Source organism: Scyliorhinus torazame, chromosome 4, assembly GCF_047496885.1.
Source record: "Scyliorhinus torazame isolate Kashiwa2021f chromosome 4, sScyTor2.1, whole genome shotgun sequence".
Taxonomy (NCBI): Eukaryota; Metazoa; Chordata; class Chondrichthyes; order Carcharhiniformes; family Scyliorhinidae; genus Scyliorhinus; species Scyliorhinus torazame.
In genome coordinates, this window is record NC_092710.1 from 173,618,247 (window position 1) to 173,643,813 (window position 25,567).

Below are 25,567 nucleotides of genomic sequence, written 5' to 3' on the forward strand. Positions count from 1 at the left end.
TGTAAATAAATGTTGTGATTATATGCCCAATGACTCGGTCTGTTACTCATTTTTATTTACTGATCAGAAATGCAGTTAAGCTACAGGTGTTTCCTATCCAACTTTTATTAGGTAACACAGTTCTAACAGGATACGTCACCATTTCTTCTTGTACCATTGAGTATGATCGGATGACTAGAAACCAAGTGGTGAAGGTAGCTTTTGGTGCAATTATTTGTCATAAGTTTGTGGAATTTGTCCCACAGTATAGATGGGATGGATCCTATGATATAAAAGCAAAATATAGCAAATGCTGGAAATCTGAAATAAAAAAACAGAAAATGCCTGAAATACTGAGATTAGTTAGCATCTGTGGATAGGGAAACAGTTAACCTTTCAGATGAATAACCTATCATCAGAACTGGTCATCAGAAAAATGGATACTGTGAAGTTAGTAGCTCTGGATTATTTTGGAGATACCCTCTTGAAGGAAAGTATTAGTGTTGAGGGTAAAACATCTAAAGAAATATGCAATGTGACAACCAGTCTGCAACATAAACAATGGTTTCCATAGCAACAGTATTGTAGAACTGGATGTTGGATTCGTTTTATTGTCACATGTACCGAGGTACAGTGAAAAGTATTGTTCTTCGCACAGTTCAAACAGATCATTCCATACATGAAAAGAAAATACATAGGGCAAACATAAAATACACAATGTAAATACATACACACAGGCATCGGGTGAAGCATACAGGAGTGTAGTAATCATGTTACATTGCATATTTCTGCAGTATCCATTTTTCTGATGATAGGTTATTCATCTGAAAGGTTAACTGTTTACCTCTCCACAGATGCTACCTAATCTCAGTATTTCCAGAAGCAGAGATGTGTGAAGAGGTCAGATCAGCCCATAAGATGGTTGTTTAGGTGTCTAATCCAAATAACCCATAAGATGGTTGTTTAGGAGTCTAATCGCATCCAAAGATGTGTAGGTTAGGTTAAGGGGTTATTCGGGTAGGCCGGGGGAGTGGGCTTGGCTAGAGTGCTATTTCAGAGAGTCGGTGCAGGCACAATGGGCCGAATCGACTCATTCTACACTGTATGGATTCTATGACATGGTAACCATCACCTGGAAGCTCCCCTTCAAGTAACTCACCATCCTGGCTTGGAAATATATCACAGTTCCTTCATTGTTGCTGGGTCAAAGTTCTGGAACTGCCTTTCTCGACATTGTGGGTGCCACATGGACTGCAGCGATTCAAGTAGGCAGGATGGGCAACAGATGGTGATCTAGCCAGCGAAATCTATGTCCCATGAATGAATAAAAAATAAATTGGAGGTTGGATAAGAAGTAAGCAGATGTTGATTTTTTTTTTAAATGGCTTGAGTTGATTTTCAAATCAGACTGAGGACTATTAGTGTCACTTCAGTTATCTCCCAAATACATAGGTCTCCCAAGGACAGGAGTATGGAGCTAACCACATGTTTCTGGCTTGTAAAGTAGCTCAAATTCCAGTTGTCTTATCAGAAGTCACACTTTGAATATTATTGCGATTTTTACGTAGATATAGTGAGATATATAAATGAGCAAGATGGAACTTATGCCCTCATTTTAGAATCGTAGAATTTGCAGTGCAGAAGGAGGCCATTTGACCCATCGAGTCTGCACCGGTCCTTGGAAAGAGCACCCTACTTAAGCCTCAACCCTAATCCAGTAACCTTACCTAACCTTTTTGAGCACTAACGGCAATTTAACATGGCCAATCCTCCTAACCTGCACATCTTTGGACTGCGGGAGGAAACCGGCGCACCCGGAGGAAACTCACGCAGACACAGGGAGAGCGTGCCGACTCCGCACAGACAGTGACCCAAGCCGGGAATTGAACCTGGTACCCTAGAGCCACTGTGCTACCATGCTGCCGGTGTCTCAGCCCGTGAAATCAGAAATCAGTGGGACTGCACGTTTCTTTTGAAAAACTTGTACAGTCCTCAAAAAGCGTGATCGTCTTTTACAACAAAATGTCTACATCCTGGAGCAGGATTTTTTCCACACAAGCCTAGTGTTTTTTTAATTGGTAAATTAAATCTTTTGTAGATTGTCTAATGGTTCGAATTAATGTTTCATGTGTTAGGAAACGATGCTCGAACTTGTGACTGTTGAAAGGAAACAGCTTTGATGTGCGTAGAGCTTCTAGTTCTTCTCAGAATAATGTTCACTGGTTGCAACAGATTTCTCCATGGGAGCAAAATATGAAGGGAAAATAGCATTTGGTTTTCTTTTATTGATTCAAGAACCACCAGAAGAAAGTTGGTTTGTTTTGTTCTCACTTTCATGCAGTGGGAATTGAATTGGAAAATTTGTGAAAGTTTACCCGTGGCAGCATTAAAAGCTTACTTGAATTATTTTCCTATTTTGTGTTAAGCCAGTTCAGTATAATATGCTTCACATTTAGAGTTTATGTTCTTGCAATCGTGTAATTTTTAATTTATGCTTTTGAGGTCCAAGAATTAGGGAAGAATGCGTAATAGTGATTACAATGTAATGCTCATTGAAAAAAAAATTATATTGTGTATCTGTAAGCTTTGATAATTTCTGTTCAGAAAGTTCTCTGCCGATTAAGCAGGGCTTTTAAGTGCTTGGGTCTTCCCAGAATCAGGAAAGCCAGCAAGAAAATATTGGACCAGATCTTTTTTGGTTAGGATTGGAAACCCTATTTCTGACCCTGATCAGGCTAAGTAAGCTACTTTGAAAACAGCTAGGGAGAAGGGGTGGGGTGGGTATGTTAAGGGGCTAGGGTGGCAGTTGGATCAGTGAACAGGTGGGTTGTAGGAGGGATTTGAGGGAGCCCAGTAGTTTGTCTTGGTTGGGTTAGTGTAAGTGCTAGTAGTTCGGGGGTGGTGCTTGTTGTCAATTTGGACTAGGTTTTTTCCTGTCTCATTTCCTGGGTAGCTGTCTGAAGTTAATGACTCTAACTCAAGTTGGAGACTTTCAGTGGGTCCTGGTGAGCAGCAGGCTGGCCTGTTGGGAGTCAATGTGTTGGGACTTCTGAGGGGTCTGATAGTACATCTTGGGGAGTATGTTTGTACTCTGACTATCTGGAGACTAGGAGATTTGGGCTGTGAACTTTTAATAGTATTTTATTTGCAGGTTGTTTTGCTTCAGTGACAAGTGTGCTATAGCTAAAACTTTTATCTAAATGTTAAATTTGTAAGTTTGATGGACTGGTAGCAAACTAGTCTGTTTCTCCATAACCTTGCAAAGATTGCCTTTTCAAGTATTTATCCCAATTTCATTTTGATTGAACCTCCTTCCACCACCATTTCAGGCAATGTATTCTGGATCATAACTTCTGATTTCCCCTCTGGTTATTTTGCCAATTACTTTAAATCCATGCCCTCTGGATCCTGACCCTTCTGCCAGAGGAAGCCATGCATAGGGAAAGACTGTCAAAGCCCCTCAAAAGGGTTAAACGCCTTTTATTAATTCTCCCCTTTATTTTCTGTGCTGTAAAGAGAACACTCTCTGCTTCTCTAATTTCTCCATATAACACAAGCCCCATCCCTGGTACCGATATCTCCCCTGGCAAAGGTGGCATTCTTTCCAAACAGTCCATCAACTTATCCTAGCACAAGGAGCGGCACAGTGGGGCAGTGATTAGCACTGCTGCGTCATGGTGCTGAGGACCCAGGTTTGACCCCGACCGCAGGTCACTGTCCGTGTGGAGTTTGCACATTCTCCCCCTGGGTCTCACCCCCACAACCCAAAGATGTGCAGGCTAGGTGGATTGGCCACGCTAAATTGCCCTTTAATTGGAAAAAAGTGATTGAAGGCCCAGGTGTCTGTATTCCTGCACTCTTTTTAAAATATCATTTAGTATATGTTGTCCCTTTTAAAAATGCATCACTTCACATTTCTCGGCATTACTTTTAATCTTATCCTGGTTTCTACCTATTTCATCAGTCTTTTTTTTTTAGCTCCATCTGAAGTCTGCTACTACCTCCTCCCTGTTTACTACATTTTCATGTTCTCTGTCATCAGCAAACTTTGAAATAATGCCTGTGCATGCTCGGGTCATTAATGCAAATCAAAGTGGTTTTATGTTAACCCCTGGGGCACCACTCTATAACTGAAAAACAGCTGTTCACTACTTTGCCAATTTTAAATCCATGCTGCCACTGATCCTTTAATCAGGTGAGCTTCAATTTTGCTAAAGTATTTTTGGGACTGTATAAAAAAAGCCTTTTGATACAACATAAACTGCACTATGTAACTAAATTTGTCACTGTATTTGGCTTCAACAAATATCTATGGGCAGTAATGCTATTTTTTGAAATATTTGTATTCAAATAAGGAATATACAAAACAATCAATAATAAAATAAAATACAACCCTCCTAATTTGAAAAATATTCTCATTTCTATTAAAACATTTCACTTTTTTTTCCTCATATTAATTCTGTAATTTATTAACCCATGCCTTTTCAAGTGACCGTTTTCTTCTGGAGTACTGCCTCTTAAGTTTCCCCACCACTGATGTTGGGCTAACTGCCCTGCAGTTGCCAAGCTTCTCCTTCTCTCTTATTCTGAATGGGAGTGTAACTTATCAGCCCTCCAATCTTCTGACATTACTCCCGTATCCAAGGAGTATTAAACATTTGTAGCAGGAACCTCCACTCCTAGGGTGCACCTGGTGACATTTCTCTGCTGCCAATCAAGTACACTCTCCTTTTATCATCCACTCTCTTTAGTAATTCCTCCTTTACTGTGTCATTGCCAACGTCCTCTTGTTTTGTAAAGAAAGGTGCAAGATACTTCTTTAGTCCCGCTGCTACTACAGGATCTTCTTTATCTTCCCTAATTAGCTCAACCGTCCCTTTGACTATCCCTTTACTATTTATATGACATGTTTTCATGTTATGTTATCCAAATGTGAACAAAACTGTTAAGTCTCTTGAGTCTTATTTAAATAAAAGCTTCACACATGATATGAACACAGCTCCTTGAATAACAGAAGTATGTTTCTTGCAGGTTCGATCTGTGGATGAGATGAATCATGACTTTCAAGCTCTTGCACTGGAGGGACGGGGAATTGGAGAAGTAAGTTAGCTGAAATGTGGAATTTTTGTGAACTCCAGGCTCAACTCTGAAAAAGATTTGCACTTTATTTTCACCACCCGAGTTACCGACATGTGCCAGTGAGGCAGAAAACAGAGTGTAGTGTCAGAGTCCCAACTAAAATTCTGTATCTGTTCCACAGAATAAATGTTGGAGTTACTTTTAAAAATGGCTTTGGAACTTTACTTCGATAAATACATTTAAGTGCAAATTCACATTTTCAAGTGGTAATTGATGTAAAAAATATCCATCAATTGATTAAGTAATAAGATTAATAGTCGTTAGGTAGTATGGAACATCAATTTTGCTGATAAAAGAGACTTTTTGTTGAAGCTTATTGTCTTCAACCATACCCAACCAGGACGTGCTTACAAAACATTAGATTTGATTCCGCAATTGAACAATATTTTCTAAATATTCAGTGTGCTACGAATTATGCTGATAAGCAATTTAAGATTGTCAGTCGGGTTCACAGTGTGGCTACATATATTCATACTCATGGCAAAGAATATGTACACACATTACACCTGCTTCAGTAATCGCCATTCACTGGTTCATTCCTCACGGCAATGCCTTGACCAATTAGAGTCAGATTGCCTGGTTTAAATTTAAAACAACACTTGTAGGTTAACACTCAGTCACCATTAGCTGGTGCATTCTTCATGGCAATGTCTACAAACCAAAGTCTACTTGTCAACCAATCAGCACTCTCATACAGTAAATTTGTTGTCTCCCTGACATAATATTCTTGCGAATAATCCTGATGAGTGCAAGATGAAAAGCTTTGACAAACATTTTTTTTCCAGCAGTAATGTGATTAAACTGGAAACTTGAATAATTTAACATAACTTGCAATTATATCATCCGTTCCAGCAGAGAAAGGTACAAGGCATTTCAAATGTAATCATCCAAAACTTGGCTGTAGTGGTATGCTTTAAGGAGACTTTTAAAGAAGTAGCGAAAAGTGGAAACGTTAGGGGGGAAGTTCCAGAGTTCTTTTTTCATCCTTGGATGAAGAAAGGTACCATACCAGGGAAGAACCAGGCTGAGAGAGATAAGAATATTATTAGAGACAAAGGCATTTAAGTTGATGGTGAGGGAGTGGTTGACCTGGTCAACAGCTGCAGAAGTATCATGGCAAATAGTGAACCAATGGCTAGACAGTTGGGAGTTTTAAAGTGCAGTTATATGATGCTTGGAAAGTGTTTTTGTTTCCAGGGACAGATGTAAAACGAACACTGGTTGAACGTTGGTAGGGTAGGTGACTATTTGGGACATGGTCCGATCTGCTTGGCAGTAATTAAGGCAATCGAAGTAGGCAGGTCGAGGGAGTGGCTTTGCATATCAGATGGTGAGTTTAGATGAAAGGGGTAGGAAGCTGAGGGAGGATGAGAGAGAGGGTTGATGAGGTGGGAATAATTGAAAATCAGCTAAAGATGGGACAGTACTGTAATTTGAAGACAATGTATAGGACCATGGAGAGAATTAATAGGATATAGCAAGGGCATACAAGAAGTATACAGGAGCAAGGAGAATTAAGCCGGGCGAACTGACCAATATTGGCAGTATTGAGGGTTAAATAGTAATTTTTGTCGGTAGAATATTTTGATTGATACCGTTTTTTAGCGGCACAACCAATTGTTTCCCACTCCAAGTATCAAGGCACATATAAGATTTCAAATGTTAGCAAATTATCAAGCTAGGGAAAGAAATACATTTAATTCAATGATCTTGCATAAAACTTATACTTTTACCCTGCTGTGTCACCTTTTTACTGAACAAATATATTTTCCATGTGTCCTATTAAGTTTATATATTCCTACTATAGTACTTAATTGTGTTGTGCCTATTTTGTTTGGGAGGGACAGGTCTGAGGGAAGCAACTATACAAAGCTGCCGATCAGAAAAAGCATTACAAAGTATTTAGAAAAATTAAGTTTACATTCTCAGTTTTGTTGAACCTGGGAGAATTTTTAAAAAGTCCATATTTAAAATCACTTTGGAAAAAGTCGTCATTTTGTAGAAACTCAGTTGGCATCTTGTAACTGAAGAACATGCATAACTTTGAAGTTTCCGAACACTGAACTAACATGGTTTTAATAGCTTTGTAGCCCATTAGTAATTGAATGAGATGTTTACTTGTGCTCATAATTCATCCATTAGCTTAGTTTCAGAGAAAACAAATAAAATGGTTTTTTGTGACCATCCCAAATACTGAAATAGCATTTGGGCCAGCCTTCCTCTCCTATCCCATCGGATGGCCATTATGTTATCAAGAATTTCTGAGGGCAGTTGCTGTTAGTTCCCACTGTAAAAGTTCTGTAACATTTGAGTCTTATCATAAAACATCCCATGGTACTGTTCCAGGAAAAGCGGATGAGTTCTGTCTGTGTCCTCATGTCTATGTATTAATCAACTGATGCATTATTTAAAACATATTACTCAAGTAACTACAGACAATCAGATCATTTATCATATTGCTGTGAGAGCTTGCTATTCACAAATTGGGTGTTGTATTTTCTAAATTGCACCAGTGACTGCACTTAAGTATCATTGGTTGTAAAGCATTTTGAAGTTATGATTGATTTGATACTTGATATTTACTTAGTTGTATTCTGTAGATCCTGTTTACTGATTTATATTAGCATGGGAATGGCTCAGGACTACCACCCCTTGTAGATCTTTCTGCCATAGGCAACCACCTAGATCAGGGTTTCCCAAAACGTTTTGAGCCGCGGAACCCAAATGACCTCCCAAGATTATTGGGGAACCCAAAGTGTTGTCATTGTGTCGCGGCCTTTTTTTTTGCCACGAAATAGGTGCGAATGCAGAAATGTAAATACATTTTTTTCTAGCTATATCTATGCATATGTTAGGAAGAGGCACATAATCACAAATACATTCGACAGCTACATGGACCCCTCACATTAATCCCCGGTCATACCACCTTTCCACCGCACCTCAATATTTAATCAAAATAAATTAAAGAGTGCCCAATTATTTTATTTCCAATTGAGGGGCAATTTGGGGTGACCAATCCACATCTTTGGGTTGTGGGAGTGAGACCCACGCAGACACAGGGAGAATGTACAAATTCCACATGGGCAATAACCCAGACCGGGATTGAACCCGGGTCCTCGGCGCCATGAGGCAGCAGTGCTAACGACTGCGCAACCGTGCCCCCCTACGGCCCCTTAACATTAACCCCTGGAAGTTGTACCCACTTAGGAGTGGGTACTCTGGTATTAATTATCAAGTTCTCTTATCAAAAAATTTTTTTTACATTTTGTCATTTTTAATGCGAGGAATGGTGCTGGGAAGATGATTCTCATATCGGACATGCACCTCTCTCTTACACACAATCACACTCACATCGCTCTTTCACACATTTGTGTTTGACTGTTGTAGCCATCTGGGATGGCCACTTCCCGATTACAAAATAGACACTTTGCAAAGGTTGCAGGGAAAATGGATAATACTAAGAAAGCAAGCAGGTGCAAGGTTTGTCTGTTGATTGGAGCCATAGCTCCCAGACAAGACCGATACTGCAAAACCATTACCATACTAATGAGCCATCCCTGGGGACAAAAAGGTAAAATTTAAGTAAACAATACCAAGACAGGCACCCCGGCGCCAGAGGAGACCAGAACAAAGCAGGCCAACTGCCACCTAGGACACGCCCAGCAATCAGGGCACCCACCACTTTATTGGAGGAAATCGATAGTAACGATTGGGAAACGGCCCAATTAATTGGGGCCAAGTTCAAGGCCCGCCCAAAAGCGCGCGAAGCCCCTTTTGGGTATAAGAAGAATCCCCCAAGAGAGAATCGCTCTCTTGCGGCCCCGGCTCTCACCAAGGAGAGACTTGCCCAACAGCAACATCAGAACAAGTAAATCCAAGGTCAACTCCCGCTAGGAGACAGATGCTCCTAGCTGTTATTCTGTACCAATTCGACACCAGCAGCCACAGAACCGAATAACGGCCATTGTTCCTCTGACTGAGTGGGCGGCTGGAGCTAAGTATAGGCTTTCAGCAGTAGTGATAGTTTAGTTTGTAGAGTTTTATGCATGAGTATATTTGACAGTGTGTAAATACATGAGCATTGAGTTTGAACTTACTAACTGGTGTATCGAGTCTTTGATCAGTATTCAGTTTTGAACCTTGTGGCGGTATCGAGAGATACCTGGCGACTCTTGAGCAAACATAATTAGAATTAAGGAAGGCGACCATGTTGGCCGCCATCTTCAGAGTCAAATTAAGAGAAACACAATTAGCAACACTGTGGGCCTCATACACACACACACACCCCTCTCTGTTTATCGCACTCACCCCGCTTTCTGTGTCATACACTCGCCCCACTCTCACGCTCCCCCAGCAGGCGCTCCCCTGGCGCACGCAGACACTTGTCCAGCTCCCCCCGCACGCATGCACGCAGAGACTCGTTCCCCCCGCCACCCAAACCCCCCGCTGGCGCACATGCAGAGACCATCCTGCTCTTCCCATCCCCGCATGCGGAGACGTGTCCCTGTGTCCTCTCTCCGCGCGCAGATTCGTCAAGTACCCCCTCCCTCCACACGCACACAGACTTGCCCCCCTCCACCCCGCACGAGTGTACACAGGTGCTCCTCGGCCCTGCCTCGTGTCCTTGGGCACCCCCTCGGGTGTCTGTCTCTCTCTCACTCACTCACTGTGAGAGGGTGAGGCCCCAGAGGACGTGCGTAAGTGAGGTCCCCGAGGGCGCGAGTGAATGATGAGCTCTCCGAGGGCGCATGTGAGTGAGTGAATGAGGTCCCCGAGGGCACGTGCGAGTGAGTGACCCTCGGCGACCTCACTCACACGCGCCCTCGGGGACCTCACTCACACGCCCCCTCGGGGACCTCACTCACACGCCCCCTCGGGGACCTCACTCACACGCCCCCTCAGTGACCTCACTCACACGCCCCTTCGAGGACCTCACTCACACACACCCTCGCGGACCTCACTCACATGCGCCCTCGGGGACCTCACTCACATGCGCCCTCGGGGACCTCACTCACATGCGCCCTCGGGGACCTCACTCTCACGCGCCCTCGGGGACCTCACTCACGCGCCCTCGGGGACTTCACCCACGCGCCCTCGGGGACCTCACACACGCCCTCGGGACCTCACTCGCATTCGCTTTCGGGGACCTCACTCGCGTTCGCTTTCGGGGACCTCACTCTCGTTCGCTTTCGGGGACCTCACTCGCGTTCGCTTTCGGGGACCTCACTCGTGTTTGCTTTCGGGGACCTCACTCGCGTTCGCTTTCGGGGACCTCACTCGCGTTCGCTTTCGGTGACCTCACTCCCGTTCGCCTTCAGGGACCTCACTCGCGTTCGCCTTCGGGGACCTCACTCGCGTTCGCCCTCTGGGACCTCACTCGCGTTCGCCCTCTGGGACCTCAAACACACATCCTCAGGGACCTCACTCGCGTTCGCCCTCGGGGACCTCACTCACACGCGCCCTCGGGGACCTCACTCACACGCGCCCTCGGGGACCTCACTCGCGTTCGCTTTCGGGGACCTCACTCGCGTTCGCTTTCGGGGACCTCACTCGCGTTCGCTTTCGGGGACCTCACTCGCGTTCGCTTTCGGGGACCTCACTCGCGTTCGCTTTCGGGGACCTCACTCGCGTTCGCTTTCGGGGACCTCACTCGCGTTCGCTTTCGGGGACCTCACTCGCGTTCGCTTTCGGGGACCTCACTCGCGTTCGCTTTCGGGGACCTCACTCGCGTTCGCTTTCGGGGACCTCACTCGCGTTCGCTTTCGGGGACCTCACTCGCGTTCGCTTTCGGGGACCTCACTCGCGTTCGCTTTTGGGGACCTCACTCGCGTTCGCTTTCGGGGACCTCACTCGCGTTCGCCTTCGGGGACCTCACTCGCGTTCGCTTTCGGGGACCTCACTCGCGTTCGCTTTCGGGGACCTCACTCGCGTTCGCTTTCGGGGACCTCACTCGCGTTCGCCTTCGGGGACCTCACTCGCGTTCGCTTTCGGGGACCTCACTCGCGTTCGCTTTCGGGGACCTCACTCGCGTTCGCTTTCGGGGACCTCACTCGCGTTCGCTTTCGGAGACCTCACTCGCGTTCGCTTTCGGGGACCTCACTCGCGTTCGCCTTCGGGGACCTCACTCGCGTTCGCTTTCGGGGACCTCACTCGCGTTCGCCTTCGGGGACCTCACTCGCGTTCGCTTTCGGGGACCTCACTCGCGTTCGCTTTCGGGGACCTCACTCGCGTTCGCTTTCGGGGACCTCACTCGCGTTCGCTTTCGGGGACCTCACTCGCGTTCGCCTTCGGGGACCTCACTCGCGTTCGCCTTCGGGGACCTCACTCGCGTTCGCCTTCGGGGACCTCACTCGCGTTCGCCTTCGGGGACCTCACTCGCGTTCGCCTTCGGGGACCTCACTCGCGTTCGCCTTCGGGGACCTCACTCGCGTTCGCCTTCGGGGACCTCACTCGCGTTCGCCTTCGGGGACCTCACTCGCGTTCGCCTTCGGGGACCTCACTCGCGTTCGCCTTCGGGGACCTCACTCGCGTTCGCCTTCGGGGACCTCACTCGCGTTCGCCTTCGGGGACCTCACTCGCGTTCGCCTTCGGGGACCTCACTCGCGTTCGCCTTCGGGGACCTCACTCGCGTTCGCCTTCGGGGACCTCACTCGCGTTCGCCTTCGGGGACCTCACTCGCGTTCGCCTTCGGGGACCTCACTCGCGTTCGCCTTCGGGGACCTCACTCGCGTTCGCCTTCGGTGACCTCACTCGCGTTCGCCCTCTGGGACCTCAAACACACATCCTCAGGGACCTCACTCGCGTTCGCCCTCGGACCTCACTCACACGCGCCCTCGGGGACCTCACTCACACGCGCCCTCGGGGACCTCACTCGCGTTCGCCCTCGGGGACCTCACTCACGCGCGCCCTCGGGGACCTCACTCGCGTTCGCCTTCGGGGACCTCACTCGCGTTCGCCTTCGGGGACCTCACTCGCGTTCGCCTTCGGGGACCTCACTCGCGTTCGCCTTCGGGGACCTCACTCGCGTTCGCCTTCGGGGACCTCACTCGCGTTCGCCCTCGGGGACCTCACTCGCGTTCGCCTTCGGGGACCTCACTCGCGTTCGCCTTCGGGGACCTCACTCGCGTTCGCCTTCGGTGACCTCACTCGCGTTCGCCTTCGGGGACCTCACTCGCGTTCGCCCTCGGGGACCTCACTCACGCGCGCCCTCGGGGACCTCACTCGCGTTCGCCCTCGGGGACCTCACTCGCGTTCGCCCTCGGGGACCTCACTCGCGTTTGCCCTCGGGGACCTCACTCGCGTTCGCCCTCGGGGACCTCACTCGCGTTCGCCCTCGGGGACCTCACTCGCGTTCGCCCTCGGGGACCTCACTCGCGTTCGCCCTCGGGGACCTCACTCGCGTTCGCCCTCGGGGACCTCACTCGCGTTCGCCCTCGGGGACCTCACTCGCGTTCGCCCTCGGGGACCTCACTCGCGTTCGCCCTCGGGGACCTCACACACACGTCCTCGGGGACCTCACACACACGTCCTCGGGGACCTCTCACACACGTCCTCGGGGATCTCACTCACGCGCCCTCGGGGATCTCACTCGCGTTTGCCCTCGGGGATCTCACTCGCGTTTGCCCTCGGGGACCTCACTCGCGTTTGCCCTCGGGGACCTCACTCGCGTTTGCCCTCGGGGACCTCACTCGCGTTTGCCCTCGGGGACCTCACTCGCGTTTGCCCTCGGGCCCTCACTCGCGTTTGCCCTCGGGGACCTCACTCGCGTTTGCCCTCGGGGACCTCACTCGCGTTTGCCCTCGGGGACCTCACTCGCGTTTGCCCTCGGGGACCTCACTCGCGTTTGCCCTCGGGGACCTCACTCGCGTTTGGCCTCGGGGACCTCACTCGCGTTTGCCCTCGGGGACCTCACTCGCGTTTGCCCTCGGGGACCTCACTCGCGTTTGCCCTCGGGGACCTCACTCGCGTTTGCCCTCGGGGACCTCACTCGCGTTTGCCCTCGGGGACCTCACTCGCGTTTGCCCTCGGGGACCTCACTCGCGTTTGCCCTCGGGGACCTCACTCGCGTTCGCCCTCGGGGACCTCACTCGCGTTCGCCCTCGGGGACCTCACTCGCGTTCGCCCTCGGGGACCTCACTCGCGTTCGCCCTCGGGGACCTCACTCGCGTTCGCCCTCGGGGACCTCACTCGCGTTCGCCCTCGGGGACCTCACTCGCGTTCGCCCTCGGGGACCTCACTCGCGTTCGCCCTCGGGGACCTCACTCGCGTTCGCCCTCGGGGACCTCACTCGCGTTCGCCCTCGGGGACCTCACTCGCGTTCGCCCTCGGGGACCTCACTCGCGTTCGCCCTCGGGGACCTCACTCGCGTTCGCCCTCGGGGACCTCACTCGCGTTCGCCCTCGGGGACCTCACTCGCGTTCGCCCTCGGGGACCTCACTCGCGTTCGCCCTCGGGGACCTCACTCGCGTTCGCCCTCGGGGACCTCACTCGCGTTCGCCCTCGGGGACCTCACTCGCGTTCGCCCTCGGGGACCTCACTCGCGTTCGCCCTCGGGGACCTCACTCGCGTTCGCCCTCGGGGACCTCACTCGCGTTCGCCCTCGGGGACCTCACTCGCGTTCGCCCTCGGGGACCTCACTCGCGTTCGCCCTCGGGGACCTCACTCGCGTTCGCCCTCGGGGACCTCACTCGCGTTCGCCCTCGGGGACCTCACTCGCGTTCGCCCTCGGGGACCTCACTCGCGTTCGCCCTCGGGGACCTCACACACACGTCCTCGGGGACCTCTCACACACGTCCTCATGGATCTCACTCACGCGCCCTCGGGGATCTCACTCGCATTTGCCCTCGGAGACCTCACTCCCGTTCGCCCTCGGGGACCTCACACCCACGTCCTCGGGGACATCACTCTCCTCACTCACACACTACCTCGGGGACCTCATTCTCCTCGGTCAAACGCGCCCTCGGTGCCCTCACACACACGCGCCCTCGGGGACCTCACTCTCACTCACTCACAGGCGTCCTCGGGGACCTTGCTCTCATTCACACTCATTGGCCCTCGTGTCCTCACCAGCGCGCTCATGGGGACCTTGCTCGATCACTCATGCGCGCCTCGGGGACCTCACTCACTCTCACTCACTCACTCACTCTCACTCACTCACTCACACGTGCCCCCGGGATCCTCACTCACGTGCCCTCCGGGCCCTCACACACTCACTCACTCACACTCACACACACACACACACACACACACACACGCACGCCCTCGGGATCCTCACTCACTCACGCCCTCGGGGCCCTCACACACATACACACTCGCTCATGCTCCCTCGGGGACCTCACGCGCGCTCTCGGGGACCTCACGCGCGCTCTCGGGGACCTCACGCGCGCTCTCGGGGACCTCGCGCGCGCTCTCGGGGACCTCGCGCGCGCTCTCGGGGACCTCGCGCGCGCTCTCGGGGACCTCGCGCGCGCTCTCGGGGACCTCGCGCGCGCTCTCGGGGACCTCGCGCGCGCTCTCGGGGACCTCAGAGGACGTGCGTAAGTGAGGTCCCCGAGGGCGCGAGTGAATGATGAGCTCTCCGAGGGCGCATGTGAGTGAGTGAATGAGGTCCCCGAGGGCACGTGCGAGTGAGTGACCCTCGGCGACCTCACTCACACGCGCCCTCGGGGACCTCACTCACACGCCCCCTCGGGGACCTCACTCACACGCCCCCTCGGGGACCTCACTCACACGCCCCCTCAGGGACCTCACTCACACGCCCCTTCGAGGACCTCACTCACACACACCCTCGCGGACCTCACTCACACGCGCCCTCGGGGACCTCACTCACATGCGCCCTCGGGGACCTCACTCTCACGCGCCCTCGGGGACCTCACTCGCGTTCGCCTTCGGGGACCTCACTCGCGTTCGCCTTCGGGGACCTCACTCGCGTTCGCCTTCGGGGACCTCACTCGCGTTCGCCTTCGGGGACCTCACTCGCGTTCGCCTTCGGGGACCTCACTCGCGTTCGCCTTCGGGGACCTCACTCGCGTTCGCCCTCGGGGACCTCACTCGCGTTCGCCTTCGGGGACCTCACTCGCGTTCGCCTTCGGGGACCTCACTCGCGTTCGCCTTCGGTGACCTCACTCGCGTTCGCCTTCGGGGACCTCACTCGCGTTCGCCCTCGGGGACCTCACTCACACGCGCCCTCGGGGACCTCACTCGCGTTCGCCCTCGGGGACCTCACTCGCGTTCGCCCTCGGGGACCTCACTCGCGTTCGCCCTCGGGGACCTCACTCGCGTTCGCCCTCGGGGACCTCACTCGCGTTCGCCCTCGGGGACCTCACTCGCGTTCGCCCTCGGGGACCTCACTCGCGTTCGCCCTCGGGGACCTCACTCGCGTTCGCCCTCGGGGACCTCACTCGCGTTCGCCCTCGGGGACCTCACACGCACGTCCTCGGGGACCTCTCTCGCGTTCGCCCTCGGGGACCTCACTCGCGTTCGCCCTCGGGGACCTCACTCGCGTTCGCCCTCGGGGACCTCACTCGCGTTCGCCCTCGGTGACCTCACTCGCGTTCGCCCTCGGGGACCTCACTCGCGTTCGCCCTCGGGGACCTCACTCGCGTTCGCCCTCGGGGACCTCACTCGCGTTCGCCCTCGGGGACCTCACACGCACGTCCTCGGGGACCTCACACGCACGTCCTCGGGGACCTCTCACGCACGTCCTCGGGGATCTCACTCACGCGCCCTCGGGGATCTCACTCGCGTTTGCCCTCGGGGATCTCACTCGCGTTTGCCCTCGGGGACCTCACTCGCGTTTGCCCTCGGGGACCTCACTCGCGTTTGCCCTCGGGGACCTCACTCGCGTTTGCCCTCGGGGACCTCACTCGCGTTTGCCCTCGGGGACCTCACTCGCGTTTGCCCTCGGGGACCTCACTCGCGTTTGCCCTCGGGGACCTCACTCGCGTTTGCCCTCGGGGACCTCACTCGCGTTTGCCCTCGGGGACCTCACTCGCGTTTGCCCTCGGGGACCTCACTCGCGTTTGCCCTCGGGGACCTCACTCGCGTTTGCCCTCGGGGACCTCACTCGCGTTTGCCCTCGGGGACCTCACTCGCGTTTGCCCTCGGGGACCTCACTCGCGTTTGCCCTCGGGGACCTCACTCGCGTTTGCCCTCGGGGACCTCACTCGCGTTCGCCCTCGGGGACCTCACTCGCGTTCGCCCTCGGGGACCTCACTCGCGTTCGCCCTCGGGGACCTCACTCGCGTTCGCCCTCGGGGACCTCACTCGCGTTCGCCCTCGGGGACCTCACTCGCGTTCGCCCTCGGGGACCTCACTCGCGTTCGCCCTCGGGGACCTCACTCGCGTTCGCCCTCGGGGACCTCACTCGCGTTCGCCCTCGGGGACCTCACTCGCGTTCGCCCTCGGGGACCTCACTCGCGTTCGCCCTCGGGGACCTCACTCGCGTTCGCCCTCGGGGACCTCACTCGCGTTCGCCCTCGGGGACCTCACTCGCGTTCGCCCTCGGGGACCTCACTCGCGTTCGCCCTCGGGGACCTCACTCGCGTTCGCCCTCGGGGACCTCACTCGCGTTCGCCCTCGGGGACCTCACTCGCGTTCGCCCTCGGGGACCTCACTCGCGTTCGCCCTCGGGGACCTCACTCGCGTTCGCCCTCGGGGACCTCACTCGCGTTCGCCCTCGGGGACCTCACTCGCGTTCGCCCTCGGGGACCTCACTCGCGTTCGCCCTCGGGGACCTCACTCGCGTTCGCCCTCGGGGACCTCACTCGCGTTCGCCCTCGGGGACCTCACTCGCGTTCGCCCTCGGGGACCTCACTCGCGTTCGCCCTCGGGGACCTCACTCGCGTTCGCCCTCGGGGACCTCACTCGCGTTCGCCCTCGGGGACCTCACTCGCGTTCGCCCTCGGGGACCTCTCACACACGTCCTCATGGATCTCACTCACGCGCCCTCGGGGATCTCACTCGCATTTGCCCTCGGAGACCTCACTCCCGTTCGCCCTCGGGGACCTCACACCCACGTCCTCGGGGACATCACTCTCCTCACTCACACACTACCTCGGGGACCTCATTCTCCTCGGTCAAACGCGCCCTCGGTGCCCTCACACACACGCGCCCTCGGGGACCTCACTCTCACTCACTCACAGGCGTCCTCGGGGACCTTGCTCTCATTCACACTCATTGGCCCTCGTGTCCTCACCAGCGCGCTCATGGGGACCTTGCTCGATCACTCATGCGCGCCTCGGGGACCTCACTCACTCTCACTCACTCACTCACTCTCACTCACTCACTCACACGTGCCCCCGGGATCCTCACTCACGTGCCCTCCGGGCCCTCACACACTCACTCACTCACACTCACACACACACACACACACACACACACACGCACGCCCTCGGGATCCTCACTCACTCACGCCCTCGGGGCCCTCACACACATACACACTCGCTCATGCTCCCTCGGGGACCTCACGCGCGCTCTCGGGGACCTCACGCGCGCTCTCGGGGACCTCACGCGCGCTCTCGGGGACCTCACGCGCGCTCTCGGGGACCTCGCGCGCGCTCTCGGGGACCTCGCGCGCGCTCTCGGGGACCTCGCGCGCGCTCTCGGGGACCTCGCGCGCGCTCTCGGGGACCTCAGAGGACGTGCGTAAGTGAGGTCCCCGAGGGCGCGAGTGAATGATGAGCTCTCCGAGGGCGCATGTGAGTGAGTGAATGAGGTCCCCGAGGGCACGTGCGAGTGAGTGACCCTCGGCGACCTCACTCACACGCGCCCTCGGGGACCTCACTCACACGCCCCCTCGGGGACCTCACTCACACGCCCCCTCGGGGACCTCACTCACACGCCCCCTCAGGGACCTCACTCACACGCCCCTTCGAGGACCTCACTCACACACACCCTCGCGGACCTCACTCACATGCGCCCTCGGGGACCTCACTCACATGCGCCCTCGGGGACCTCACTCTCACGCGCCCTCGGGGACCTCACTCACATGCGCCCTCGGGGACCTCACTCTCACGCGCCCTCGGGGACCTCACTCACGCGCCCTCGGGGACTTCACCCACGCGCCCTCGGGGACCTCACACACGCCCTCGGGACCTCACTCGCATTCGCTTTCGGGGACCTCACTCGCGTTCGCTTTCGGGGACCTCACTCGCGTTCGCTTTCGGGGACCTCACTCGCGTTCGCTTTCGGGGACCTCACTCGTGTTTGCTTTCGGGGACCTCACTCGCGTTCGCTTTCGGGGACCTCACTCGCGTTCGCTTTCGGTGACCTCACTCACGTTCACCTTCGGGGACCTCACTCGCGTTCGCCCTCTGGGACCTCACTCGCGTTCGCCCTCTGGGACCTCACTCGCGTTCGCTTTCGGGGACCTCACTCGTGTTCGCTTTCGGGGACCTCACTCGCGTTCGCTTTCGGGGACCTCACTCGCGTTCGCTTTCGGTGACCTCACTCACGTTCGCTTTCGGGGACCTCACTCGCGTTCGCTTTCGGGGACCTCACTCGCGTTCGCTTTCGGGGACCTCACTCGCGTTCGCTTTCGGGGACCTCACTCGCGTTCGCTTTCGGGGACCTCACTCGCGTTCGCTTTCGGGGACCTCACTCGCGTTCGCCTTCGGGGACCTCACTCGCGTTCGCCTTCGGGGACCTCACTCGCGTTCGCCTTCGGTGACCTCACTCGCGTTCGCCTTCGGTGACCTCACTCGCGTTCGCCTTCGGTGACCTCACTCGCGTTCGCCTTCGGGGACCTCACTCGCGTTCGCCCTCGGGGACCTCACTCACACGCTCCCTCGGGGACCTCACTCGCGTTCGCCCTCGGGGACCTCACTCGCGTTCGCCCTCGGGGACCTCACTCGCGTTCGCCCTCGGGGACCTCACTCGCGTTCGCCTTCGGGGACCTCACTCGCGTTCGCCCTCTGGGACCTCACTCGCGTTCGCCCTCTGGGACCTCAAACACACATCCTCAGGGACCTCACTCGCGTTCGCCCTCGGGGACCTCACTCACACGCGCCCTCGGGGACCTCACTCACACGCGCCCTCGGGGACCTCACTCGCGTTCGCTTTCGGGGACCTCACTCGCGTTCGCTTTCGGGGACCTCACTCGCGTTCGCTTTCGGGGACCTCACTCGCGTTCGCTTTCGGGGACCTCACTCGCGTTCGCTTTCGGGGACCTCACTCGCGTTCGCTTTCGGGGACCTCACTCGCGTTCGCTTTCGGGGACCTCACTCGCGTTCGCCTTCGGGGACCTCACTCGCGTTCGCTTTCGGGGACCTCACTCGCGTTCGCTTTCGGGGACCTCACTCGCGTTCGCTTTCGGGGACCTCACTCGCGTTCGCTTTCGGGGACCTCACTCGCGTTCGCTTTCGGGGACCTCACTCGCGTTCGCCTTCGGGGACCTCACTCGCGTTCGCTTTCGGGGACCTCACTCGCGTTCGCTTTCGGGGACCTCACTCGCGTTCGCTTTCGGGGACCTCACTCGCGTTCGCTTTCGGGGACCTCACTCGCGTTCGCTTTCGGGGACCTCACTCGCGTTCGCCTTCGGGGACCTCACTCGCGTTCGCTTTCGGGGACCTCACTCGCGTTCGCTTTCGGGGACCTCACTCGCGTTCGCTTTCGGGGACCTCACTCGCGTTCGCTTTCGGGGACCTCACTCGCGTTCGCTTTCGGGGACCTCACTCGCGTTCGCTTTCGGGGACCTCACTCGCGTTCGCTTTCGGGGACCTCACTCGCGTTCGCTTTCGGGGACCTCACTCGCGTTCGCTTTCGGGGACCTCACTCGCGTTCGCTTTCGGGGACCTCACTCGCGTTCGCTTTCGGGGACCTCACTCGCGTTCGCCTTCGGGGACCTCACTCGCGTTCGCTTTCGGGGACCTCACTCGCGTTCGCTTTCGGGGACCTCACTCGCGTTCGCTTTCGGGGACCTCACTCGCGTTCGCCTTCGGGGACCTCACTCGCGTTCGCTTTCGGGGACCTCACTCGCGTTCGCTTTCGGGGACCTCACTCGCGTTCGCTTTCGGAGACCTCACTCGCGTTCGCTTTCGGGGACCTCACTCGCGTTCGCCTTCGGGGACCTCACTCGCGTTCGCTTTCGGGGACCTCACTCGCGTTCGCCTTCGGGGACCTCACTCGCGTTCGCCTTCGGGGACCTCACTCGCGTTCGCCTTCGGGGACCTCACTCGCGTTCGCTTTCGGGGACCTCACTCGCGTTCGCCTTCGGGGACCTCACTCGCGTTCGCCTTCGGGGACCTCACTCGCGTTCGCCTTCGGGGACCTCACTCGCGTTCGCCTTCGGGGACCTCACTCGCGTTCGCCTTCGGGGACCTCACTCGCGTTCGCCTTCGGGGACCTCACTCGCGTTCGCCTTCGGGGACCTCACTCGCGTTCGCCTTCGGGGACCTCACTCGCGTTCGCCTTCGGGGACCTCACTCGCGTTCGCCTTCGGGGACCTCACTCGCGTTCGCCTTCGGGGACCTCACTCGCGTTCGCCTTCGGGGACCTCACTCGCGTTCGCCTTCGGGGACCTCACTCGCGTTCGCCTTCGGGGACCTCACTCGCGTTCGCCTTCGGGGACCTCACTCGCGTTCGCCTTCGGGGACCTCACTCGCGTTCGCCTTCGGGGACCTCACTCGCGTTCGCCTTCGGTGACCTCACTCGCGTTCGCCCTCTGGGACCTCAAACACACATCCTCAGGGACCTCACTCGCGTTCGCCCTCGGACCTCACTCACACGCGCCCTCGGGGACCTCACTCACACGCGCCCTCGGGGACCTCACTCGCGTTCGCCCTCGGGGACCTCACTCGCGTTCGCCCTCGGGGACCTCACTCACACGCGCCCTCGGGGACCTCACTCGCGTTCGCCTTCGGGGACCTCACTCGCGTTCGCCTTCGGGGACCTCACTCGCGTTCGCCTTCGGGGACCTCACTCGCGTTCGCCTTCGGGGACCTCACTCGCGTTCGCCTTCGGGGACCTCACTCGCGTTCGCCCTCGGGGACCTCACTCGCGTTCGCCTTCGGGGACCTCACTCGCGTTCGCCTTCGGGGACCTCACTCGCGTTCGCCTTCGGTGACCTCACTCGCGTTCGCCTTCGGTGACCTCACTCGCGTTCGCCTTCGGTGACCTCACTCGCGTTCGCCTTCGGGGACCTCACTCGCGTTCGCCCTCGGGGACCTCACTCACACGCGCCCTCGGGGACCTCACTCGCGTTCGCCCTCGGGGACCTCACTCGCGTTCGCCCTCGGGGACCTCACTCGCGTTCGCCCTCGGGGACCTCACTCGCGTTCGCCCTCGGGGACCTCACTCGCGTTCGCCCTCGGGGACCTCACTCGCGTTCGCCCTCGGGGACCTCACGCGCGTTCGCCCTCGGGGACCTCACGCGCGTTCGCCCTCGGGGACCTCACGCGCGTTCGCCCTCGGGGACCTCACTCGCGTTCGCCCTCGGGGACCTCACTCGCGTTCGCCCTCGGGGACCTCACTCGCGTTCGCCCTCGGGGACCTCTCACTCGCGTTCGCCCTCGGGGACCTCACACACACGTCCTCGGGGACATCACACACACGTCCTCGGGGACCTCTCACACACGTCCTCGGGGATCTCACTCACGCGCCCTCGGGGATCTCACTCGCGTTTGCCCTCGGGGATCTCACTCGCGTTTGCCCTCGGGGATCTCACTCGCGTTTGCCCTCGGGGACCTCACTCGCGTTTGCCCTCGGGGACCTCACTCGCGTTTGCCCTCGGGGACCTCACTCGCGTTTGCCCTCGGGGACCTCACTCGCGTTTGCCCTCGGGGACCTCACTCGCGTTTGCCCTCGGGGACCTCACTCGCGTTTGCCCTCGGGGACCTCACTCGCGTTTGCCCTCGGGGACCTCACTCGCGTTTGCCCTCGGGGACCTCACTCGCGTTTGCCCTCGGGGACCTCACTCGCGTTTGCCCTCGGGGACCTCACTCGCGTTTGCCCTCGGGGACCTCACTCGCGTTTGCCCTCGGGGACCTCACTCGCGTTTGCCCTCGGGGACCTCACTCGCGTTTGCCCTCGGGGACCTCACTCGCGTTTGCCCTCGGGGACCTCACTCGCGTTTGCCCTCGGGGACCTCACTCGCGTTTGCCCTCGGGGACCTCACTCGCGTTTGCCCTCGGGGACCTCACTCGCGTTTGCCCTCGGGGACCTCACTCGCGTTTGCCCTCGGGGACCTCACTCGCGTTTGCCCTCGGGGACCTCACTCGCGTTTGCCCTCGGGGACCTCACTCGCGTTTGCCCTCGGGGACCTCACTCGCGTTTGCCCTCGGGGACCTCACTCGCGTTTGCCCTCGGGGACCTCACTCGCGTTTGCCCTCGGGGACCTCACTCGCGTTTGCCCTCGGGGACCTCACTCGCGTTTGCCCTCGGGGACCTCACTCGCGTTTGCCCTCGGGGACCTCACTCGCGTTTGCCCTCGGGGACCTCACTCGCGTTTGCCCTCGGGGACCTCACTCGCGTTTGCCCTCGGGGACCTCACTCGCGTTTGCCCTCGGGGACCTCACTCGCGTTTGCCCTCGGGGACCTCACTCGCGTTCGCCCTCGGGGACCTCACTCGCGTTCGCCTTCGGTGACCTCACTCGCGTTCGCCTTCGGGGACCTCACTCGCGTTCGCCCTCGGGGACCTCACTCACACGCTCCCTCGGGGACCTCACTCGCGTTCGCCCTCGGGGACCTCACTCGCGTTCGCCCTCGGGGACCTCACTCGCGTTCGCCCTCGGGGACCTCACTCGCGTTCGCCTTCGGGGACCTCACTCGCGTTCGCCCTCTGGGACCTCACTCGCGTTCGCCCTCTGGGACCTCAAACACACATCCTCAGGGACCTCACTCGCGTTCGCCCTCGGGGACCTCACTCACACGCGCCCTCGGGGACCTCACTCACACGCGCCCTCGGGGACCTCACTCGCGTTCGCTTTCGGGGACCTCACTCGCGTTCGCTTTCGGGGACCTCACTCGCGTTCGCTTTCGGGGACCTCACTCGCGTTCGCTTTCGGGGACCTCACTCGCGTTCGCTTTCGGGGACCTCACTCGCGTTCGCTTTCGGGGACCTCACTCGCGTTCGCTTTCGGGGACCTCACTCGCGTTCGCTTTCGGGGACCTCACTCGCGTTCGCCTTCGGGGACCTCACTCGCGTTCGCTTTCGGGGACCTCACTCGCGTTCGCCTTCGGGGACCTCACTCGCGTTCGCTTTCGGGGACCTCACTCGCGTTCGCTTTCGGGGACCTCACTCGCGTTCGCTTTCGGGGACCTCACTCGCGTTCGCTTTCGGGGACCTCACTCGCGTTCGCTTTCGGGGACCTCACTCGCGTTCGCCTTCGGGGACCTCACTCGCGTTCGCTTTCGGGGACCTCACTCGCGTTCGCTTTCGGGGACCTCACTCGCGTTCGCTTTCGGGGACCTCACTCGCGTTCGCTTTCGGGGACCTCACTCGCGTTCGCTTTCGGGGACCTCACTCGCGTTCGCTTTCGGGGACCTCACTCGCGTTCGCTTTCGGGGACCTCACTCGCGTTCGCTTTCGGGGACCTCACTCGCGTTCGCTTTCGGGGACCTCACTCGCGTTCGCTTTCGGGGACCTCACTCGCGTTCGCTTTCGGGGACCTCACTCGCGTTCGCTTTCGGGGACCTCACTCGCGTTCGCTTTCGGGGACCTCACTCGCGTTCGCCTTCGGGGACCTCACTCGCGTTCGCTTTCGGGGACCTCACTCGCGTTCGCTTTCGGGGACCTCACTCGCGTTCGCTTTCGGGGACCTCACTCGCGTTCGCCTTCGGGGACCTCACTCGCGTTCGCTTTCGGGGACCTCACTCGCGTTCGCTTTCGGGGACCTCACTCGCGTTCGCTTTCGGAGACCTCACTCGCGTTCGCCTTCGGGGACCTCACTCGCGTTCGCTTTCGGGGACCTCACTCGCGTTCGCCTTCGGGGACCTCACTCGCGTTCGCCTTCGGGGACCTCACTCGCGTTCGCTTTCGGGGACCTCACTCGCGTTCGCCTTCGGGGACCTCACTCGCGTTCGCCTTCGGGGACCTCACTCGCGTTCGCCTTCGGGGACCTCACTCGCGTTCGCCTTCGGGGACCTCACTCGCGTTCGCCTTCGGGGACCTCACTCGCGTTCGCCTTCGGGGACCTCACTCGCGTTCGCCTTCGGGGACCTCACTCGCGTTCGCCTTCGGGGACCTCACTCGCGTTCGCCTTCGGGGACCTCACTCGCGTTCGCCTTCGGGGACCTCACTCGCGTTCGCCTTCGGGGACCTCACTCGCGTTCGCCTTCGGGGACCTCACTCGCGTTCGCCTTCGGGGACCTCACTCGCGTTCGCCTTCGGGGACCTCACTCGCGTTCGCCTTCGGGGACCTCACTCGCGTTCGCCTTCGGGGACCTCACTCGCGTTCGCCTTCGGGGACCTCACTCGCGTTCGCCTTCGGGGACCTCACTCGCGTTCGCCTTCGGGGACCTCACTCGCGTTCGCCTTCGGTGACCTCACTCGCGTTCGCCCTCTGGGACCTCAAACACACATCCTCAGGGACCTCACTCTCGTTCGCCCTCGGACCTCACTCACACGCGCCCTCGGGGACCTCACTCACACGCGCCCTCGGGGACCTCACTCGCGTTCGCCCTCGGGGACCTCACTCGCGTTCGCCCTCGGGGACCTCACTCACACGCGCCCTCGGGGACCTCACTCGCGTTCGCCTTCGGGGACCTCACTCGCGTTCGCCTTCGGGGACCTCACTCGCGTTCGCCTTCGGGGACCTCACTCGCGTTCGCCTTCGGGGACCTCACTCGCGTTCGCCTTCGGGGACCTCACTCGCGTTCGCCCTCGGGGACCTCACTCGCGTTCGCCTTCGGGGACCTCACTCGCGTTCGCCTTCGGTGACCTCACTCGCGTTCGCCTTCGGTGACCTCACTCGCGTTCGCCTTCGGGGACCTCACTCGCGTTCGCCCTCGGGGACCTCACTCACACGCGCCCTCGGGGACCTCACTCGCGTTCGCCCTCGGGGACCTCACTCGCGTTCGCCCTCGGGGACCTCACTCGCGTTCGCCCTCGGGGACCTCACTCGCGTTCGCCCTCGGGGACCTCACTCGCGTTCGCCCTCGGGGACCTCACTCGCGTTCGCCCTCGGGGACCTCACTCGCGTTCGCCCTCGGGGACCTCACGCGCGTTCGCCCTCGGGGACCTCACTCGCGTTCGCCCTCGGGGACCTCACTCGCGTTCGCCCTCGGGGACCTCACTCGCGTTCGCCCTCGGGGACCTCTCACTCGCGTTCGCCCTCGGGGACCTCACACACACGTCCTCGGGGACATCACACACACGTCCTCGGGGACCTCTCACACACGTCCTCGGGGATCTCACTCACGCGCCCTCGGGGATCTCACTCGCGTTTGCCCTCGGGGATCTCACTCGCGTTTGCCCTCGGGGATCTCACTCGCGTTTGCCCTCGGGGACCTC

The 25,567-nt window shown here is 57.5% G+C and overlaps 1 protein-coding gene across 4 annotated transcripts in view; it reads left to right on the top strand.

Annotated features, from left to right (window-relative positions):
- LOC140410600 (pumilio homolog 2-like) overlaps positions 1 to 25,567 on the top strand; it is a 178,300-nt gene that overhangs the window by 19,144 nt on the left and 133,589 nt on the right. For all 4 annotated transcript variants that reach the window (XM_072498884.1, XM_072498885.1, XM_072498887.1 and 1 more), the window contains exon 2: positions 5,011 to 5,079. In XM_072498884.1, coding sequence (XP_072354985.1) covers positions 5,011 to 5,079 — 69 coding nt within the window. The remainder of the gene's footprint in view (positions 1 to 5,010; positions 5,080 to 25,567) is intronic.